This window comes from Astyanax mexicanus, unplaced genomic scaffold (genome assembly GCF_023375975.1).
Source record: "Astyanax mexicanus isolate ESR-SI-001 unplaced genomic scaffold, AstMex3_surface scaffold_59, whole genome shotgun sequence".
NCBI lineage: Eukaryota > Metazoa > Chordata > Actinopteri > Characiformes > Acestrorhamphidae > Astyanax > Astyanax mexicanus.
Window position 1 is genome coordinate 74,056 of NW_026040069.1, and position 19,022 is coordinate 93,077.

General features: G+C 40.8%; 3 protein-coding genes across 6 annotated transcripts; all 3 read left to right on the forward strand.

Annotated features, from left to right (window-relative positions):
* The first annotated feature begins 924 nt into the window (after positions 1–924).
* On the forward strand, positions 925–4,008 carry ppp1r27a (protein phosphatase 1, regulatory subunit 27a). Its single transcript, XM_049474154.1, has 3 exons — positions 925–1,692; positions 2,082–2,232; positions 2,717–4,008. The coding sequence occupies exons 1-3, from the start codon at positions 1,284–1,286 to the stop codon at positions 2,835–2,837; spliced, it is 681 nt and encodes a 226-aa protein (XP_049330111.1). The 5' UTR covers positions 925–1,283; the 3' UTR covers positions 2,838–4,008.
* A 3,105-nt stretch (positions 4,009–7,113) lies between these two features.
* mcrip1 (MAPK regulated corepressor interacting protein 1) lies at positions 7,114–12,746 on the forward strand. Of its 4 annotated transcripts, none has more exons than XM_049474149.1 (5): positions 7,114–7,306; positions 7,690–7,745; positions 9,107–9,222; positions 9,315–9,410; positions 12,125–12,746. In XM_049474149.1, exons 2-5 carry the CDS (start codon positions 7,738–7,740, stop codon positions 12,178–12,180), a joined length of 276 nt encoding a protein of 91 aa, XP_049330106.1. In that variant the 5' UTR covers positions 7,114–7,306; positions 7,690–7,737; the 3' UTR covers positions 12,181–12,746. The 4 variants fall into 4 exon arrangements, with proteins under 4 accessions (XP_049330106.1, XP_049330105.1, XP_049330104.1 ...); XM_049474148.1 differs by having other exon boundaries at positions 7,114–7,296; XM_049474147.1 differs by having other exon boundaries at positions 7,114–7,276.
* A 1,496-nt stretch (positions 12,747–14,242) lies between these two features.
* alyref (Aly/REF export factor) lies at positions 14,243–18,038 on the forward strand. Its single transcript, XM_007241718.4, has 6 exons — positions 14,243–14,665; positions 16,319–16,480; positions 16,573–16,720; positions 16,931–16,997; positions 17,078–17,270; positions 17,459–18,038. The coding sequence occupies exons 1-6, from the start codon at positions 14,408–14,410 to the stop codon at positions 17,471–17,473; spliced, it is 843 nt and encodes a 280-aa protein (XP_007241780.3). The 5' UTR covers positions 14,243–14,407; the 3' UTR covers positions 17,474–18,038.
* The last annotated feature ends 984 nt before the right edge of the window (positions 18,039–19,022 follow it).

Here is a 19,022-nt window from a genome sequence, read left to right on the forward strand (position 1 = left end):
TATATTTCTAGTCACGTTTAGTTCTTGTTTGTTTCTTTGTTTATTTTGTATATATTTACGTATTATTCCTTTGTATATATTCCCTTACCTTGTTTTGTTATTATCTGTTTAGTTTAGCTACTTATCTGTTTAGTTTAGCTCTTTGTTAGTTTCGCTGTTTGTTTATGTACATATTTATATTCGTTATTCCCCTGTTTTGTTTACTTGTTTACTTGTTATTTAATAAAGTCATGTCTTACCCGTTTAAACGTCCGCCTCCCGTCTCACCTCGCGTTACAGTTCTCAGGTCATGGGTTTGGGGGAGAGTCACTAACTTCAACACCGCATTTGTTTACAGGGACATCAGTGCATTCTTCAACAGGACAATATTAATAACATGTGAGAATAACATGTGGAGAATTTAGAAATGTAAAATGTGATAACCCCATACTGTTACACACCGTAAGACCTGTTTACAGGAAGCATTGGACAAAATAACTGAAACTTTCAGTGCCTAAATGTCTTTTAAATGTTGTGAGAAGGATCAGTGATTGGAATGTGTTTTGTATCTGAAATGCAGAAATGTAAGTAACACAAACGGTACACAATAAAAATAAACATCACATTTTAAACACTGATTTATTTCAGTACTATATCTCATGTTTTTCTGGGTTAGAGTTGTACTGTATTAAAGTATTTATAGTTGAGGCATAGGTGGAGCATGTCAGGAACAATCAGATTTTTTTACTAACATTACAAATAAAAACTAAAATAAAACACCTGTTACCATTTTGGATAACAAATAAAAAGATTTGTGTTCTTTATGCTAATGCTCTCAGTAGGTTTGGGTCGAGGTCATGATGTAATGCTGCCCCAGTTTCTGAAGGGGTTAAATGAGAGTGGGGGGTCAGAGGTCGCAGCTCATGTGACGAGCATGCAGAAGTGTGTTTAATGCGACCACCCGCCGCCATGCTGCAGTCACTCCATAAACAGAGCGGCTTTCCCAAAATAACCCAGCCGAGGATATAAAGAGACGCCAAATCCTGCGCAGCCAGAACAGCACAAAGACACGGGAGAGGACGATAAAAACCCAACCAGGACCAGCGAGGAGAGAACAGTCCAGAGGAAGAGCTCATTACGAACAGTTTTTACAGAAACAACGCTGGACTGGTCTCGGGACCGATAGGGAGCTAAGCGAGCGCAAAGGATTACCGTTTCCGGATTTTCCTTTAGGACAGTTTTGGGATTTCTTCTGCCTCCTCCTGCCTCCGAGCAGAAGGGGGGGCTGAAGAGCGACGGCAGGAATGAAGTATAGCTACCAATATCCGGTGTCCCAGTACACGCGCCCCAGTACCTACACCCCAGCGACGCACTACACGCCCAGCCTCTACTCGCACAAGCAGTACTCCACTAGTTCCTACTCGCCCAGCAGCTACAGCTCCGTAAAGTACACCCCCACCTACTACACCCCACCTTCCTACACCCCCGCCTACAAAACCACCTCCACCTACACCCCCATCTCCTCCAAACCCTCCCGCAGAGGCAGCGCCGCTCCTGCCCAGCGAGCGCCAACCGTACCCGTCAAACCCGCCAAGGCTGTTCGCTTCACCAACGACGTTCTGTTCCAGGACCACATCCGGCACGGAGAGCTGGAACTGATCGGCCGCTTCATGAGAGCGAGGAAAGTGAGACTGGACACTATTTTTCATTCTGGTAAGTAAACTTTTCTTCTTTTGCACTTTGATAAGAAATAAATATGGCTTCCTTATTAAAGCGATAGTCTAGACAGACAGGTTTGGGGGATTTCAGCATTAGGAGACCCCTTCTGGTGAAAAAGTCTCACTGCTCTCTTTGCATTGTGATGCTGATCGGTACAGGCGTCTGTTAGCTGATGTATCACAGCTGGGGATCCGGGGATCCGTCTCACATCTGCCAAACAGAGGTGAAATAGTTTTACCACAGTTAAATAAGGAAAGTTAATGAATCTCAGAGAGTAAAGTAACACTGTCTAAAATAAAGATAAAAAACAATCTGTGAGCATGTGGGAATGAGCTAGCCAATCAAAAAAAAATTCTCTTTTCTCAACTCGTTTCTGACCACAGGCATGGCGGCTCTTCACGAAGCCGTTCTCTCAGGAAACCTGGAGTGTGTAAAGCTTCTGATAAAGTACGGAGCTGATGTTCACCAGCGGGACGAGGACGGCTGGACTCCCCTTCACATGGCCTGCAGTGATGGATATCCTGAGATAGCACGGTAACATCAAACTCTTCAATACCTCATTATCTCACAAATATATAGATCGGATTGTAGATAGGATTGTAGATCGGATTGTAGATTGGGTTGTAGATCGGGCTGTAGTTTGGGCTGTAGATCGGGCTGTAGATCGGGCTGTAGTTTGGGTTGTAGATCGGGTTGTAGATCGGGTTGTAGATCGGATTGTAGATTGGGTTGTAGATCGGGCTGTAGTTTGGGCTGTAGTTTGGGCTGTAGTTTGGGCTGTAGATCGGGCTGTAGATCGGGCTGTAGTTTGGGTTGTAGATCGGGTTGTAGATCGGGTTGTAGATCGGGCTGTAGATCGGGCTGTAGATCGGGTGGTAGATCGGGCTGTAGTTTGGGTTGTAGATCGGGTTGTAGATCGGGCTGTAGTTTGGGTTGTAGATCGGGTTGTAGATCGGGCTGTAGATCGGGCTGTAATTCAGGTTGTAGGTTTGAGTCATTGACAGCACTGTCTCTGCAGGTATCTCCTCTCTCTGGGCGCGAGTGCAGAGGCTGAGAATGAGAATGGAGAGAAACCAGCTGACCTTATCGACCCCAACTGCCGAGAGCTGAGCAAGCTGTTTGAAGTGGGCTGTGTTTAAAGAACCGGATTCAGTCTCTGCCTGAGTTAGAGGACGGGTCCACGCTGAAGCTGCTGAACTGTTTAATCTGGTCAACAGAGGTTTTGGTACAAATATGTCCAATTGGACTCCAGCTCCAGCTGTCTGAATGTTTCTGTGTGTTTGTGAAAGCAGATGCTCTCGCTTTTAATTTTCTACTGTTGTTTTGTTTTTTTAGGGGGGCTTTAGTTTAGCTAGGTCCCAGACAGTTTCATCCATGGGTTCCATGTCGGCTCCACATATGGGCCATTTTTCCACGGTGGGGTCAGAGTGGACCGGTTGGACCAGTGCGGTTTCTTCTTCCATTTGCTGTAATGGCAAATCAGAACCGAAAAGTGCACCTCGTCTCGTAATAATTATGATTTATGATTATGCCCTGATTTTGACAGCTTCAGATCTCTACCAGCAGCCTACCAGGGTGTTAGCAAGACCCAACTAGCCAAGCAGTGGATCCCTACATCTTTAGTCCCTCCCACTGAACAGATCTGGGGTCCAAAGTGTGGCTAAGGTCTGTGTGGAAAATCCACTGCTCTAGTTTCCCTCTGCGCTCAGAACCGCTCGGCCCGGCAGGGGAACAACAGCCACCCGGGTCAGTGATTAACTCTACTTTGGTCAGTGATGGGACCAGTATTGGTTAAACCTGGGCGTGGTCTGGGACGCTGCACGCTGTGTGAGATGGGCTTAGATGGGTTATGGAAGCGCAACTGGTTCCAGTAACACCACAATACAAACCCACTCATGCTGGTACTTTACCAGAACACAGAGGAGTCCGTGTGCACCGGCCGTCCTCTAAATATACTGTTTATATATTCCTGTAAGCTACATCTTTGCTTGCCTCCTACTGCTAACCTCCCCGAGCTCCAGTTACCCGGCGCTGAAAGCTCCCTGACACCCAGTAACGTCATCAGGAGCACAAATAGACCGGCGGCTCTAAATCGGACCTGCAGCTGCTGGTGCTGATCTGTGTATTATATCTAAACGTGCTGCAGATCAGGAGCTCTGAGAAACACTGAGGATCAGTTCAGGTTCTTCAGGGCAGGATCAGTTCAGGGTCTCTGGTTGGAGATGTGATGATGCCGTATGTATTTGAGTAAAATGTTGCTTCTGCTGTGCTAAAAATTAGCACAGTATATATTTATATACACTGAAAAAAATGTGGAGTAGGATTTACTTAAAAAAACCTTGTACACGTTTTACACACAGAAATACTAAGTAAATTTAACATAGCATTTTTTTAAGTAAAATTTACTTGCATCTCCTTACAGTTTTTATTAGTAATACCAAAGTAAAATTTACCACTGAAAGCAAGTATTTTTTTACTTAGTTACATTTTGATTAAAATTTCTGGTAAAAAACTAGTACACATATTACACTAAAAACTCCAAGTATTTTGTTAATAATGGGCACTGCTTAAAACACCTCCCTGAAAAATGAAGACACACAATATCCACAAAATATAATTTTATTTTTAAACACAAAACACACAGAAAAATTATGGGCATTTACACAGCCACCTCATGGTGGGACACCTAGGGTAAAAAATAAAAATAAAAAACTTGTAAAATTATATTTCTGGTGCACAAACGCACATGCGCGCACACACACACACACACACAAGTAATTACTGAGGCAAAAGGTGAAACCCCCGCGGAAAAGCGCTGGCCAAGGGCATAGTTACTGAGGCAAGTAGCTAATGCTAGTGAGGGCCATAGACTACACAGTAAGCTCGGCTAGCCTCGTGGTAACTGAGGCAAGCAGTTAATGCTAGTGAGGGCCATATACTACACAGTAAGCTCGGCTAGCCTCGTGGTAACTGAGGCAAGCAGTTAATGCTAGTGAGGGCCATATACTACACAGTAAGCTCGGCTAGCCTCGTGGTAACTGAGGCAAGCAGTTAATGCTAGTGAGGGCCATATACTACACAGTAAGCTCGGCTAGCCTCGTGGTAACTGAGGCAAGCAGTTAATGCTAGTGAGGGCCATATACTACACAGTAAGCTCGGCTAGCCTCGTGGTAACTGAGGCAAGCAGTTAATGCTAGTGAGGGCCATATACTACACAGTAAGCTCGGCTAGCCTCGTGGTAACTGAGCCAAGTAGCTAATGCTAGTGAGGGCCATATACTAGCTCGGCTAGCCTCGTGGTAACTGAGCCAAGTAGCTAATTCTAGTGAGGGCCATAGACTACACAGTAAGCTCGGCTAGCCTCGTGGTAACTGAGGCAAGCAGTTAATGCTAGTGAGGGCCATAGACTACACAGTAAGCTCGGCTAGCCTCGTGGTAACTGAGGAGTTAGCAAATGCTAACGGGAGTCATATAATACACAGTAAACATGGCTAGCCTCATGGTAACTGAGAGGAGGTAGCTAATGCTAGCGGGAGAATAGACTAGGGCACTTTGTCATAAAGCTGGGGGGTTAGCTAAATGCTATCCGGAGAAATTAGCAAACAATAGCGGTGGCCAGGCGCCGAGTTAATTAGCCGCGGTAGCTAACGCTAACACGATACCGGGGCGGCTCATATTACACACAACACACTTATACCCATATCAACACTCTTATACCCATATCACATTATACACTTCAACATTTACTTATTTCCCACCTGGATAAAAGGATGAAGAAAGACGCGTTCAGCAATCATCTGACAGGCAGTACCTGTTATCCCAGAGCCACACTCTAGCGCCCCGCATTAAGTTGGGGCGTGTCTAACGTCTGACGTCACACGAGCGTTCTTTTGGCAACATTTTACTTGAATTTCTTTAGTTAATGTAATGATGACAACATTTCAGTAATTTTTACTACAGTTACTACAGTTAAATTTACTGAATGTATTTAACTAAATGGGAAGACACACAATTACGCAGAAACTCCAAGTATTACACTGAATTATACATTACATTTTTGAGTAATTCTCAGAATTGATGTTTTCATGTAGAAATTACTTTAATTGTCCTTGTTGTATTTACAAAGTCAAAAAATCATTTTTTACAGTGTACTCGCCGACTCCTGTCTCCTATAAAAGTCTTATGTTTTTTCTTTTTTACTGTTTTCATAAATAAAGGTGTTTTTTATAACGTCGACTTTGGCTTTGTTTATTTTCTCATGTTTTATTTGCTCAACTTCCCTTATATAACTTATATAAATTACTAATAAACACCTATTCCTGCATTTAAGCCCTGCAACACCTTCCACAGCATTTATCAACAGAACCAGCGATTATGAGTTTAATGCAGGTGTATTTTCTGCATTAATGCTGTATCAGTAGAGCCAGTGCTAATGCTAACGCTAATGCTGTAGAGGGAGAAATATGCAAATATCTCATCGTGTTTCTTTGAGGAACATTGTTTTTAAACAATTAAATCCTTTTCTTACAGATTTATTACAAACTGGAGAATCTTCACTCCAGTCGGCCAATAGAAATGTTCCAAAATGACTTCATACATTAACATCCACTACAAATTAAGGGCTGTGTTCTGTTTATGTACTTACCACTAATATATTAAACACTAATAAACTAAATATACTAAACATACATATATTATAAACTAATCTGCTTGATATAGTGTTACTATAGATTAGTAAATATTAACTAACCCATTTTATACTAACAGGACGTGAGGAGTGGGGAGATAAATAAATCTCCCTGCAGAACCACAGCAGTTTATTTAACTGTGAAACTTATGTGTATTTATTTTACTATAAACTCTATTTTATTTTACTATAAAAAAGTTTCTACTGCAGGGGTTAAAGAGAGCTACAGCGCCGCCTGCAGGACTGTAGAGTTTTAACAAAAACTGCATCAGTTTCTAAACCTTTACTGACTGCAAACAATCCTGTACAATAATATTCGAATGGTATTTTAATAAGCTGTAATAAATCACAGCCTGGTAAATCAGTTTTATCACTTTTATGCAGAGGGTTTAGGACCGCATGACAGCATGTGCATATAAAACCAAAATAAATGTTTACAAAAAAAAAATCTAGGGGTAGAGTTACAGTATAAAACTAGGGTTAGACTTACACTTGAAATTTAGGGGTAGTGTACAGTATAAATCTAGGGGTAGTGTACAGTATAAATGTAGGAATAGTGTACAGTATAAATCTAGGGGTAGTTTACAGTATAAATGTAGGAGTAGTGTACAGTATAAATCTAGGGGTTGTGGGCAGTAGGAACTAGGGGTAGGGTACAGAGGAAAAATGGGATTGCACCGTAGAGTTGCTGAGTGGATGAGTTTTGGCGCGCTGTTGTGCGCATGCGCATGGCCTGTTTTGATGTGCTGCCCCGGATGTAGTCAGTGTGCGGCGCTGAGGAACAAAACCGGGTCTGATTTGAACCCAAACCGAACCCGAAGCTCCGCTAATCTCCCCTCTCCGAACCCGAACCCGGACCCGCCGGGACCCAGAGGACGGACCGGGCTGAGCGGTCAGTGAGCAGAATCTGTGGTGATTTTCAGTAAATAAACAATAAACTCACTGTGTGTGTGTGCGTGTGCGTGTTCAGTCATAGAATAAATATGAATTAAATCAGGCAAAACACTTAATAATATAAATATATCACAGATCTATAAATGTGTTTAAAGGCATAAACATAATCCTGTTGGTTATAAGACTAGTCCAGCAGCAATACTGTATTTAACAGCTGGATGTAAATAAAAGCCATTATTTATATATATATATATATATAATATTTTATGAGCTGCTGTTTTTCAGTTAGGATAAAGCTGTGGGAATTGTGAATATGCCGCAGTGATATAATGAATATATTTGTTGTGTTTAGTGTGTGAATATTTATTGTGGATATATTATAGTGTTGGAATTTTTTTGCTTTTTGTTTAGGAATCGTCAGGATTTTCTGCAGAGTTTCAGTAGTTTATTTATTACAGAATGACCAGGTGAGTCTCTGATACTCAGGACTGTTCAGGTTCTTTATAAACTTAAACAAATAAAATAATAATGAGGTTTATACTCTCGCTGAGCTGCACAGTGAAGCATCAACGTGCCAGAGTGAATATAATTAAAAACATTTCAATTATCAGAGTTAAATTATATCAGCCCAGTATAGCATTCATTTACACTAATCTTCAATACACAGTGTGCTTTAATAATATCATATTATATAATTCACTTCTGGTGGAATCTACAGTATTTATCTCAGTATATACAGCGTTATTTATCTCAGTATTAAGCTCAGTATATTTTTTCTCAGAGCAGTAAAATATCGCTATGGCAGTTTTTTCCTCTTATTTTAGTTTTTACTGAAATCCGAAGATATAAAACATTTATCTGTTTATTTACTGGTGGGTAATTCAGTACAGTGTGGGTGAAATGGTCCGTCTGATTGGCCGTGGGGAGAACGTGTGAATTGTCTATTGTTTTGTGGTTTTGTGTAAACTGCTGTCGTTTCACTTTATTTCCATCCCTATAGATAAATGTAGGGGTTTCTATTCTTCTAAAGATCAGCAGCTGAGTTTAAAGCTGAATTATCTTTAAACTTTTATTTATTTAATTTTTTGTTTTAGTTTATTTATGCAGTAAAGTTAAATCACACTGGGATCGATTTAATTTTAAAGTGTAAATGGAATCTGGACAAAGTATAAAATCATGTTAATAAAATGCACATTTTCCTTTCTTTATTACATTTTTATTAAGGCAGAATTACAAACAGAAGCGGGTGATAGGTGTTTATATATAGTACATTATATCACAATATTTTTAAAACATCTTAAAAGATTCTTATAATAATATTTATCTCAGCACTGTGACGTGCAGAAATTTACATTAACAGACAAAATTACAGGTACTGTCCCATATGTTTCAAAATGTGCTGCTAATTAATCAGTTAAAACTCATTTTTAATAAAATGTGAAGCAGCTTCTCAGTGTTTCTTCAATGATCTTCCCCTCCTTCACTCCTCTATTCCATTATTTCCCTTCGACCTCCTTTAAGCCCTGAATAAAAAATGTTTTACCTTTAACTTCTTTTACTTTTACTTTTTTTTACTATTGTAAGTCATTTTGGACAAAAGCGTCTGCCAAAGTTAATGTAATTAAATTATTTAACTGATTAAAACGATGTGTCAGAACTAAACACTGTGAATCACTACCGCAATATTTATCACCAGACTATTAATACTAATAATACTATTATTATTATTTATCACAACTAATTAAAACACTTCCCAGCTGATCTGTGAATAATTGTAATTATATTAAATTCTGTAATCTAATAAAATCTCTCACGTCTTGTTTTTCAGCTCCTCTGCTCCCAGAATGCACACCTACAGACGCACCTCCAGCCCTCGCTCTCCCACCAGCACTGGTGAACTCTTCACGCCGGCGCATGAGGAAAACGTTCGCTTCATCCACGACAGTCAGTATCTCCACATCCACCTGGATTAATGATTATTAATTACATTAATGATTAATGATGTTTATAAACTGGCTGTAACTCTGCGTTCTCAGCGTGGCTGTGTGTTCTCAGAGATATTAAATCCCTGCAGAACGGAGAGCGTGGACCTCAGGAGTACGTAGAGAAGAACCCAAACCCTCACCTTCACTGTGAGCAGCTCCTTTAATCCCTGCAGATTAATAATCAGATTATTTTACACCGTTATCGGGATGATCAGTGACTGTTGGGGACTGTTGGGTCGTGGTTTTTACAGTTGGTCAGTAGAATCAGATGAACTCTCACTTTCGTCTGATACGGTTTATACTCAGTGTTGGGAAGGTTACTTTTAAAATGTAATCCCTTACAGATTACTGATTACATCACTCAAAATGTAATTTGTAACGTAATCAGTTACATTACTTCAAGTGAGTAACGTAATCTGATTACTTTGGATTACTTTAAATATTGTCATTTTTTTAAGCCTGAATGAATGTAACAAATAGATAAACAAATAAAACAGCCTTTTCAATCACTCTATAAAAATACTTATGAAACCATTTCATCAAACAATTTTATGAAACACTTCTATAAATTGATGATAAAACCATTTAAAACCAAACAATGTAACAACAACTGTAAGCTATCTACTTGCAGGTTTGCCTCCAGTGTAATTTTGACAACAAATTGTGATTTAGTCTTAGTTATAGTCTTGTGACGAAAATAGCATTTAGTTTTAGTCACAATTTAGTCATCTGAAATGTTTTTAGTTTTAGTCGACTTAATGTCATAAGAATATAGTCGACTAAAATTACAGTAAATTTAGTTGACTAAAATGTAAAGGGTGTAAATGTAAATGCTTGTTCATCAGTTCCCTTGAATTATTAACTCTACACGTATACGAAATGAAACGTTTAATAACCACTTGAGTAATATTGTTAATGTTTGAAAGTGAAATATATTTATATATGATTTAATGTATATTATTATTATTACTATTATTATTGTAGGTGTGTGACTATACATATTTTACATTTAAAATTTAGCTCTAGAAATCAGGTCATAAAACATCTGAATAGTTAAATTATAGTTTAAACAGAGCTGTAGATGCAAAAACTTTTAAAGGATCTAGTTTTATCTCCAGCATTAACCCAGCACACCTACTGGAGCTACAGTCTATAAATGAACACACATTCACACACTGTCCTGTAGAGATGCTCTCAGGATGTACTGAGAGACTTCATGAGTTAAAGTGAGAAACTGATGAGAAAGTGCTGTAAGGAACTTTACACAGACTTTTGGGTTCATAGATTCACTTATTTTATTGTTTTATTTTGGTTATATTATTGAGTTTCTGAGCTGCTCCTGCTTTAACACTAGCTATATCTTTCCCACTGTGAGACTAAACAGATGATCGGATCTTAATGAGTGAGTTCTGTATCAGTTCTGTGTTTTAGTGCACTGCCGAGTTAAACACATCAGCTCATGAAATAACATCAGTATTAAAACGCGGATCTCTGCATGGAGATCTGTGTGACTCTGGTCTGCAGAAGCTGAAAGATTAGTGGTGTTTTTACCGGAGATGGAGTCGCTCCACGCGGTTTACACGTTATCTTGTTTTTCGCGACGTCAAAAGAGAAATATATCGCTGAACTCTGTGGAGTTAACTTCCAGTCGAGCTCCGTATCGACAGTTTAATTCCGCGCGGCGCTGCTGCAGGAGAGGCGGGTACTCCACCTTCGCTAAAGTAGCAGTGATTGGATCTCTTCCTAGCTGGTCCCTACCTTTCACAGACCTAAATTAGTTCTGATTGGATTTCGTCCCTGCCAAACATTTTCGTCTCGTTTTTATTCGTTGACCAAAATGTCAGTTAATTTCGTCTCGTTGTGTGTGCGGAGCCGCTGTCTGCCCCTCCTCCCTGTGTGTGTGTGTGTGCAGCGAGACGGGAGGAGGGGCAGAGAGTTCCCTGTCATATCAGAGCGATTTCACCGCAAAATGTTATTTGCGTTTTGTCAGTGTTGGATTGGAAGAGCAAAAATAGGAAAGTACCGCAATGTAACCCTTTAATTTTAGCAGAGTAACTGTAATCTGATTACCACTTACTGAAGCAGTAACTGTAACGGATTACAGTTACTCATAATTTGTAATCTGATTACGTAACGCCGTTACATGTAATCCGTTACTTCCCAACACTGTTTATACTGATACCGGCTCGTTATAACGGCGCGTAGTTGATTGAGTGTCTGTGTGATAATTATAGTATTAATAGTATTATAGTATTATGTATAATTATATAATTAAATTGTAGAGACGGTCTGAGACGCCAGGCGTTCTCTATCTACTGTTCGGGATCTGGGTCCAGGTTTCTTCTGCTGATCAAACAAACAAAACCGAGTCGCTGCGCTTTCCTCCGAGTGTTAGCGCTGTGATGCTACTCGACAATGCTACATCAGCAGCAGTTCAAAAAGAGGCGGAGTCGGACTTCACATGTATCGGAGGAGGCGTGTGCTAGTCTTTACCATCCTGGTGTTGGGCCATCACTAGTGATGGGTAATTGACAGCAAAATTAGGGGGGAAATAAAATAAAAATTAGAAAAAAAAATTAAATATAAAATATGTTATTTTCTGCCTCTCTCACTTTAGTTTAGAAATCTCATCTGCTGCACTTTCCATTTAAATTAAATGGGAGTGAACTGGGACGAAGTTCCACCTGCAGCAGCTCCTCACTATAAAAGCATCAACACGTTAACCAGACGACTTTAAAAACATCCAGAAGGGTTTTTCAGCTCTGTTGTTATCGGGTGGGAACATGTACATATATTTAGTTAGTAAATGTGTTTTTGTGTCACTGTTAAAGTGTTTGATCTTAATTTCATCTGTGTTTCAGCTTTTACCCCATTTGACCTTGGCGACCTGAAGAAGCGAAACACAGAGAGTTCCTAGATCTTCTTCCCCCCTGTCCTCCGAGATCACCAGCCCCCCCCGTCCCCCCGTCCCGTCCCCCCGTCCTGTCCCTCTGTTACTCCCTCCTGCCCTCGGGACATGGACCTGTCCCCCTCAGTCCGGAGTCTCTGACTCGCGCTCGGGGTAAACTGACCCCCCGCTCTGCCTCCGGACAGGACCCAGTCGAACCCCTGCGCTTTGCTCGGGCTGCGGGTTCGGGACGGCCCGGAGTCGGATTTCAGGGATTCTCTCGGCTCCTGGTTTTTGGTTTTTGGAATTGGATTTTTTTCGTTGTTAAGTGTATTTATTCAGAAACGTGGAGTCGGACAGTGAGGGACAGACTCTGAAGATTCGACGATCTAAAAACCATAAACTCATTTAAACCATGTTACTCTGGAGGGGCAGTTTTTTTTTAGGAATTTAGATGGAAAGAAAGTTTATAGTTTATGGTTATACACGTGATCATACGGACGAGTTTATGATTATAGAGGCGAGTTTGGAAAGCCAAAGGTTTTTAATTAAGAAACTTTTTTTTTATAAATAAATAAAACTTTCAAAGAGTTTAATTACTTTTTCTGCATCATAAATAAAAATAAGCCTTAAAATACAAAAAAAGAGACTTTTATCTCTTTACGTTTCATTCTCCTTACAGCACTGAGACACTGAGAGTGTAAACATGCACTTCATAATCCATAATCTGATTACTGCTGAACAGTTCAACACTAATCAATAATTTATATCAGCCTGGGTATTCTGATAATGAGAGTTCACACAAGTCTAACAATAATCAGTAGTTACATCAATTTAAACTAACATTAAACGCACTGACCCGGATTTATTATATTATAATTTATTATAATTTTCCAGGAGCACAAATTAACCGTGCAGCTGAGGAGAGAAGGTCACTGTCCACAAAAGTCACTTTTTAAGTATTAAATTCTCAGGTGTGTGTGTGCAGTTTGGACAAATCTCCTTTAATGTTTTTCTACTGTGTATATTAATATTTAATAGACAGAAGCTTGTACAACACTTGGAATTGTGGCCCAGACGGTATTTTAGCTGATGATGATTCAGGACTATAGAAACTGCCGCAGGGATCGGTTCTGGTCTGGGGGAGGTAAAGGCAGTTGGAAGAACAATAGGCTGCTTTTCACCTGAGCACAGGTGAGAATAGCTGACCATTCACCTGATCAATTGTCAATGGCTTTCTGAGTCTCTGAGTGATCGCCTTAATAAGATGTGTAAAACAGTCCATCTATCTGAAACACCTTAAAGTGAATAAAGTAACAATAATAAGAATAATACAGCAAATGGGCTTTTTTCTCTGGTTGTGAGAATTCAGTTTGGTCCACAGAAACACAAAAGCTCTAATTCTCACCTGAACTATGATACATATATACTATAATAAATATTGCTATGGAAATTTAGTACAGAATTATTGCGCATATGCTCTCTAATAGAATAGTGTTAGTGTTAATATTGGGTTTAAATTAAAGAATTTTAAGAAAGCATTAGTGAAAATCTTGCATTGTATGATTTGTGTTTATTTCCTTTAAAACCGATGAAAACATTTTCATACCCCTGCTTTATTTGAATTATTAGATTTTTAGAAGTTACGTCTCACAATGTAAAAAAAAGTTCCCCAGTTCCAGTGCTGTTGAACTGTTCCATGTTTATTCACTGTGTATGTATTAAAGTAAGGAAACTAGATAAAATTTTGGTAGTTGGAAGTTAGTTTTTAAACTTTGATAGATTTCTCTTAGTAGAACTCATTAAAAGGGAAAGTTTAAATAACTGTAAAACACTGGAGATTATTTATTGTCAGATTTGCTGCACTTTAGTCACAGTGTTGGAGTAAAGTTAAGATTAAACAGAAATAAATTAACTGGTTTAAAAAACAGGAAATTAAAGCATTAATGATTTAGGCCTGATGTTTTAGTGAGGTATTTATATATGTGTGTATATACATATATGTATCTTTGTTGTTGTTGAGTTGTCTCCGCCCAGCGGCGGAAGTAATGTTGTGCGGAAGTGCGTCACTGTCTCCTTGCTTATAAGCGCGTGAGGGCGGCAGGGAGCAGTTTCCGGTCGGCGGGGCGCGCGGGTGATAGATCCGGGTATCAGCGGCGCGTGATTATAGAGTTTATACTGCGGTGTATACAGGAGTATAGCTGAGTATTAGTGTAGTATATAGCGGAGTATAAGAGAAGTATAGCGCAGGGTCAGCATGGCGGATAAGATGGACATGTCTCTGGATGACATTATTAAGCAGAATAAGCAGCAGCGCGGCGGTGGTGGAGGCGGAGGCCGCGGGGGGAGAGGCGGCCGGGGCCGGGGAGTGGGAGCCGGCGGGGGCCGCGGCGGCAGCGTGGGGAGACTCGGTGCCGGAGGATTCGGAGGCCGGGGCGGAGGAGCGGTGGGGCCCATGCGGAGCCGGCAGAGCCTGGGCCGCGGCAGAGGCGGCAGACCCGCGCCGTACAGCAGGGTAGGAGAATCCGCAGCAGCGGCCGCAGGGCCCGGGCCTAGCTCAGCCCGAACCCGGGCCTCTCCGGAAAAATGTTCCTATAAAATGTGTTGTGCATTATTGTTCTCTCTTCCCCCCCAAAACCAAAACCTCGGTTCTCCCACGGGGTTTAGCTGAGCGGATCCAGCGTGGCTAAAGCGCCCTAACTAGGGCACACAGGCCGGCGCCATTTTGGAACAGCAGCAGCGGGGCGCAGTGAAATGGAGAAATAGTGAAGAAGTGATTGAGAAAAAAGGGAGAAGCGGAGGATCTGCTGCTTTATTCTCCTCCAGAGTTCTGCTCTCAGCGTCCAGGCGGGTCTGGAGACCCGGAGATCAGCGGGGAGACCGGCGGTGTTTTGTGTTTTTTGCGGGAGCTGAAGAGTGCGGATCTTTTGTTCGGAGTCTGATGAAGAGAAACGGCTTTAATTTCAGCCTGAATATCAGATTCACCGCGGATTCTCCTTATGAAGAATGGACTCTTTAATCTCTAAATCTGTGTTAATCTCTGCTGCAGGTTTAGAGTTTATAGGAGATTATATAAACACTTATATAAAGTTAGCTCAGTCAAAATGGCGTGCTCTCAAAATGGACGCTGATCTCTTCAGTTCCTCAAGAGCTTTAATCAGGCAGCACTGGACTCTATTTTTATCTCCATTTTTAATTTTTTGATGGACTGGCTGAATCCACCACCTGTTTCTTCTGGAGATCTGAACTCTGAAGACCTGCAGAGATTTATTTAAAGACTCTGGGGTTTGTTAGTTTAGCAGTTTTAACCTGAGATCACATCAGAAAACACAATCCAGATATTAATCACCAACACAATCTGTATTATAAATACAATTTCTAGTAGTAATGTTTGGTTTGCAGTTATATACACATTCTGATTAGCATATTACCACAGATTTACCTGGAAATACTAGCAAACCTTAGTCAGTTAATCATTTTATTATTTTTTACTCTTTTGCTGGCAGTAACTGGTGTTCTGCTCTTTACTAACACATCTTATTTACTTCCACATCTGCTCTTTTACGTAAACAACCTGAATGACTTTTTGATTTCTAAAAAAAAAATGTATTTCTGTATAAATCATTTTATGGTACTTTTGGTTGCTATATGGTTCAGTGAATCTGTAGTAAAGGCACAGTTTTTGACGAGTAACAGTTAAAAGTTGGGTTAGGACTGTTTTTAATGGTTATTTTAGACTAAAACTGCTTCCTGTATGTTGATGGTAGCCTAGCATGTGGGCAAAAATGGGGCGTAATCATGGGCCAACTGGTTTTGGCAATAACTTTTAAAAGTCACGTTCTGTTCTTATAACTGCCTTACATTTTTTAATCTGTTTATTTGGTTTGAGTTATTCTTTGCATACGTATGAGTTTATTGAGGGCTCTTTTTAAAATGTTTAAAACTGCAGTTTTAGTCAGTGTGTAGTTTTCTCTGTTGCCTCCTTTCCCTGCACTGGCGTACTTGTGTAGTGATGGGGTGGGCAGGGGTGGCTGGAAATCGTGGTGAGCGCCAGATGCGCTGGCCTGGTTGAGGCGGGGCCCTGCTTGCCCCAGCACCCTGCCGAGTGGACAGTCAGTGCCAGCCGGGACCCGAAGTCAGCAGGTGCGTTCTCTTTCGTCTGTTGCAGCCGAAGCAGCTCCCCGACAAGTGGCAGCATGACCTGTTCGATAACGGCTACAGTGCCGGTGCTGGAGGTGGCGGTGGTGGCGGCGGCGGAGCTGGAGTGGAGACTGGAGGAAAACTGCTGGTGTCCAATCTGGACTTCGGCGTCTCAGACGCAGATATTCAGGTACAGTGGTGCAGTAGATTTGGGGGGGGGGGTCTGTATTAAAACGCACAGTCTTGGATTTGAATCCTGACTTCGCTTGTTTTTGTCCGAAGGAACTCTTCGCTGAATTCGGCACTCTGAAGAAAGCTGCGGTGCATTATGACCGGTCGGGGCGGAGCCTCGGCACCGCAGACGTTCACTTCGAGAGAAAAGCAGACGCTCTGAAGGCTATGAAGCAGTACAATGGGGTTCCACTGGATGGTGAGCTTTTTGATTTTATTCTACTTGTTCCTTTTCAGAGAAGCTTAAACCTAAATCAGCCATTTCTTCCTTCTGAGTGAGTTCAGATGTGTTATTGCCCAAAGGTAGAAATGGTTGGTGTAGGGTTTAGTTGGAATTGCTAATCTTTTACAGATTTATTCGCTTGTCACTTATTACGAAGTTTTTAAATGTAATTATTTTTTTCCACAGGTCGTCCAATGAACATTCAGCTGGTGACATCACAGATTGACGCTCAGAGGCGAGCCCCGATGCAGGGGTCAGTACAGGTTCTCCTGCTCTGTCTGAATTAGTGAGGGTTTATTTATGTTCACCTAATAATTTCTGTTTCAATTTTAGTTTGAATCGAGGTGGTGGAGGAGGAGGAATGAACAGGAACAGAACCGGGGGTTTCGGGGGTTTACAGCGAGGCCGTGGAGGTCGGGGTGGAGGACTCCGAGGCCGCGGTAGAGGAGGAGGTGGAAGAGGCAATAACAAACAGCAGCTCTCGGCAGAAGAACTGGACGCTCAGCTAGATGCCTACAATGCCAGGGTACGTAACCTGACTATGGCTCACTCATGTCTCCTTCAGACCCCTAAACCCTGTCTTTGGGGTCAAGCAGTATTTAAGGTGGAATGGAGATTTAAAGTAGTGTTATGCTCCTGAATAAAGTGGCTGGGACAGTGATTTGACGAGGAGTAAAATGAGTTTTTCTGAATTCTGTTCTCTTTTATCCTCAGATGGATACCAGCTAAACCACGCTGACCTGCCGAGCCGTGTTCATGTCTCCTGGTGTGAGATGGTGGTTGTTACAGCTTTGAATATGGTGGACATTTTACACTTAACCGTCTTCAGAAGTGATTTAAACTTGTGTACCAATATTTTCTCCTTTTAAATCTCGTGTTTTTTACCAATTTTTTGTTTTTAGTTTTTTTTTTTCTTCTTTTTTGAGAGAACTTGGTCTGACTGTAGGAGTTGATGGGGGTGCTTGTCTTTACCCTCACTTTGTAGATCGTTGTAATAAAGCCTGCAGTACATCCACAGATTCTAAGCAATGCCTCTTTCCTTTTGTACAGAACATGCAGTTTTAATGTCTGTGTACAGAAGTTACGCAGGTTTGTAAAATCATTAAGACTACTTTGTATACCAAATGTACTGCCTAATTGTGATGAGCAGGCTTGCGTTTTTATTTTATTGCATAACCTGTACTGTTAATTCATGGCCACAGTTTTGTAGTTTAGAGGAATGTTCTAACTTTTCTGTTCTACTTCCTGTATCTCAATCCACTTTATTTTTGTACATAAATGCAATTTTCAAGTCTCATGCTTCAGTTAGCATTTCTTGGTCTTACGGTCTGCTTTTACTTTAAGGAGTTTATTGGTTGGGAAGTGGAAGTACTTGTCACTATTTCCTGTTACTAAATGTTGAGTGTAAATTGTAGTTTGAGTAACATTTTCCACAAAAATTTCTTTAAACTTTCAGTTTGTCAGTTTACACAAGTGAAGACTCTCTGGGGCTTCAGGTGATCAGAATAGGTTTAGTTCTTGGTCTATGGGAAGTGTGTTCAGTGTTCTAGCAGCTTCTAATGTTCAGAACTCTTCACTAATTTTTTAAAGAAAAGAAGGTGGGATTCTTACCTCCAGGAGAAAGATTATTGAAATGTTTCTGTAGCCACTAGAGGTCACCAGCTGTTTTGAATAGAAGCTCTGGTTCTAATACATGGCCTCGAGTGGATGGTAACTCTGTGCATATACCCAATTTCAGACTGATATAGTTTCTGTAGGATTTAAGAACAGCGTCAGACGGGTCTCTTCAAAATGAAGAGTACCTCCCTGCACTATTAGTGCTGGTGTATGCCGGTGTAATTTGCAAGTGGGAATCTGTATAAACATCTGATGTGGGTTACTAATTCAATCAGTGCTTTTTATAAGATCTAAATCTGTGAAATATTTAATTCCTCTCAGTTCTCCTTAAAGGAAAGTCTAAATTAAGTTTGGGCTGTGGTTCTGACCCACATGTTGCACTGGTGTTTACTGGGTTAGATTGAACTGCAGGAATTGCAGTATTTTAAAGATGCTTTTCAGTGGATTATTCTGGCTCTGTACAGCGTCCTGATTCTTACAGGAATCTCTGGTATATAAAGGGTGAGGAAAATTTGCTCAACACACTGAACAATTAATAAATTACAAAGTTTCTGCTATTACCCTGATCCTGCAGCAGCAATCTATACAGATATGATTCATAAAATGATTAAAGTAGGTTCTGAGTCGCTGATGGTAAAGTTGCAGCTCTGATTTGAGTTCA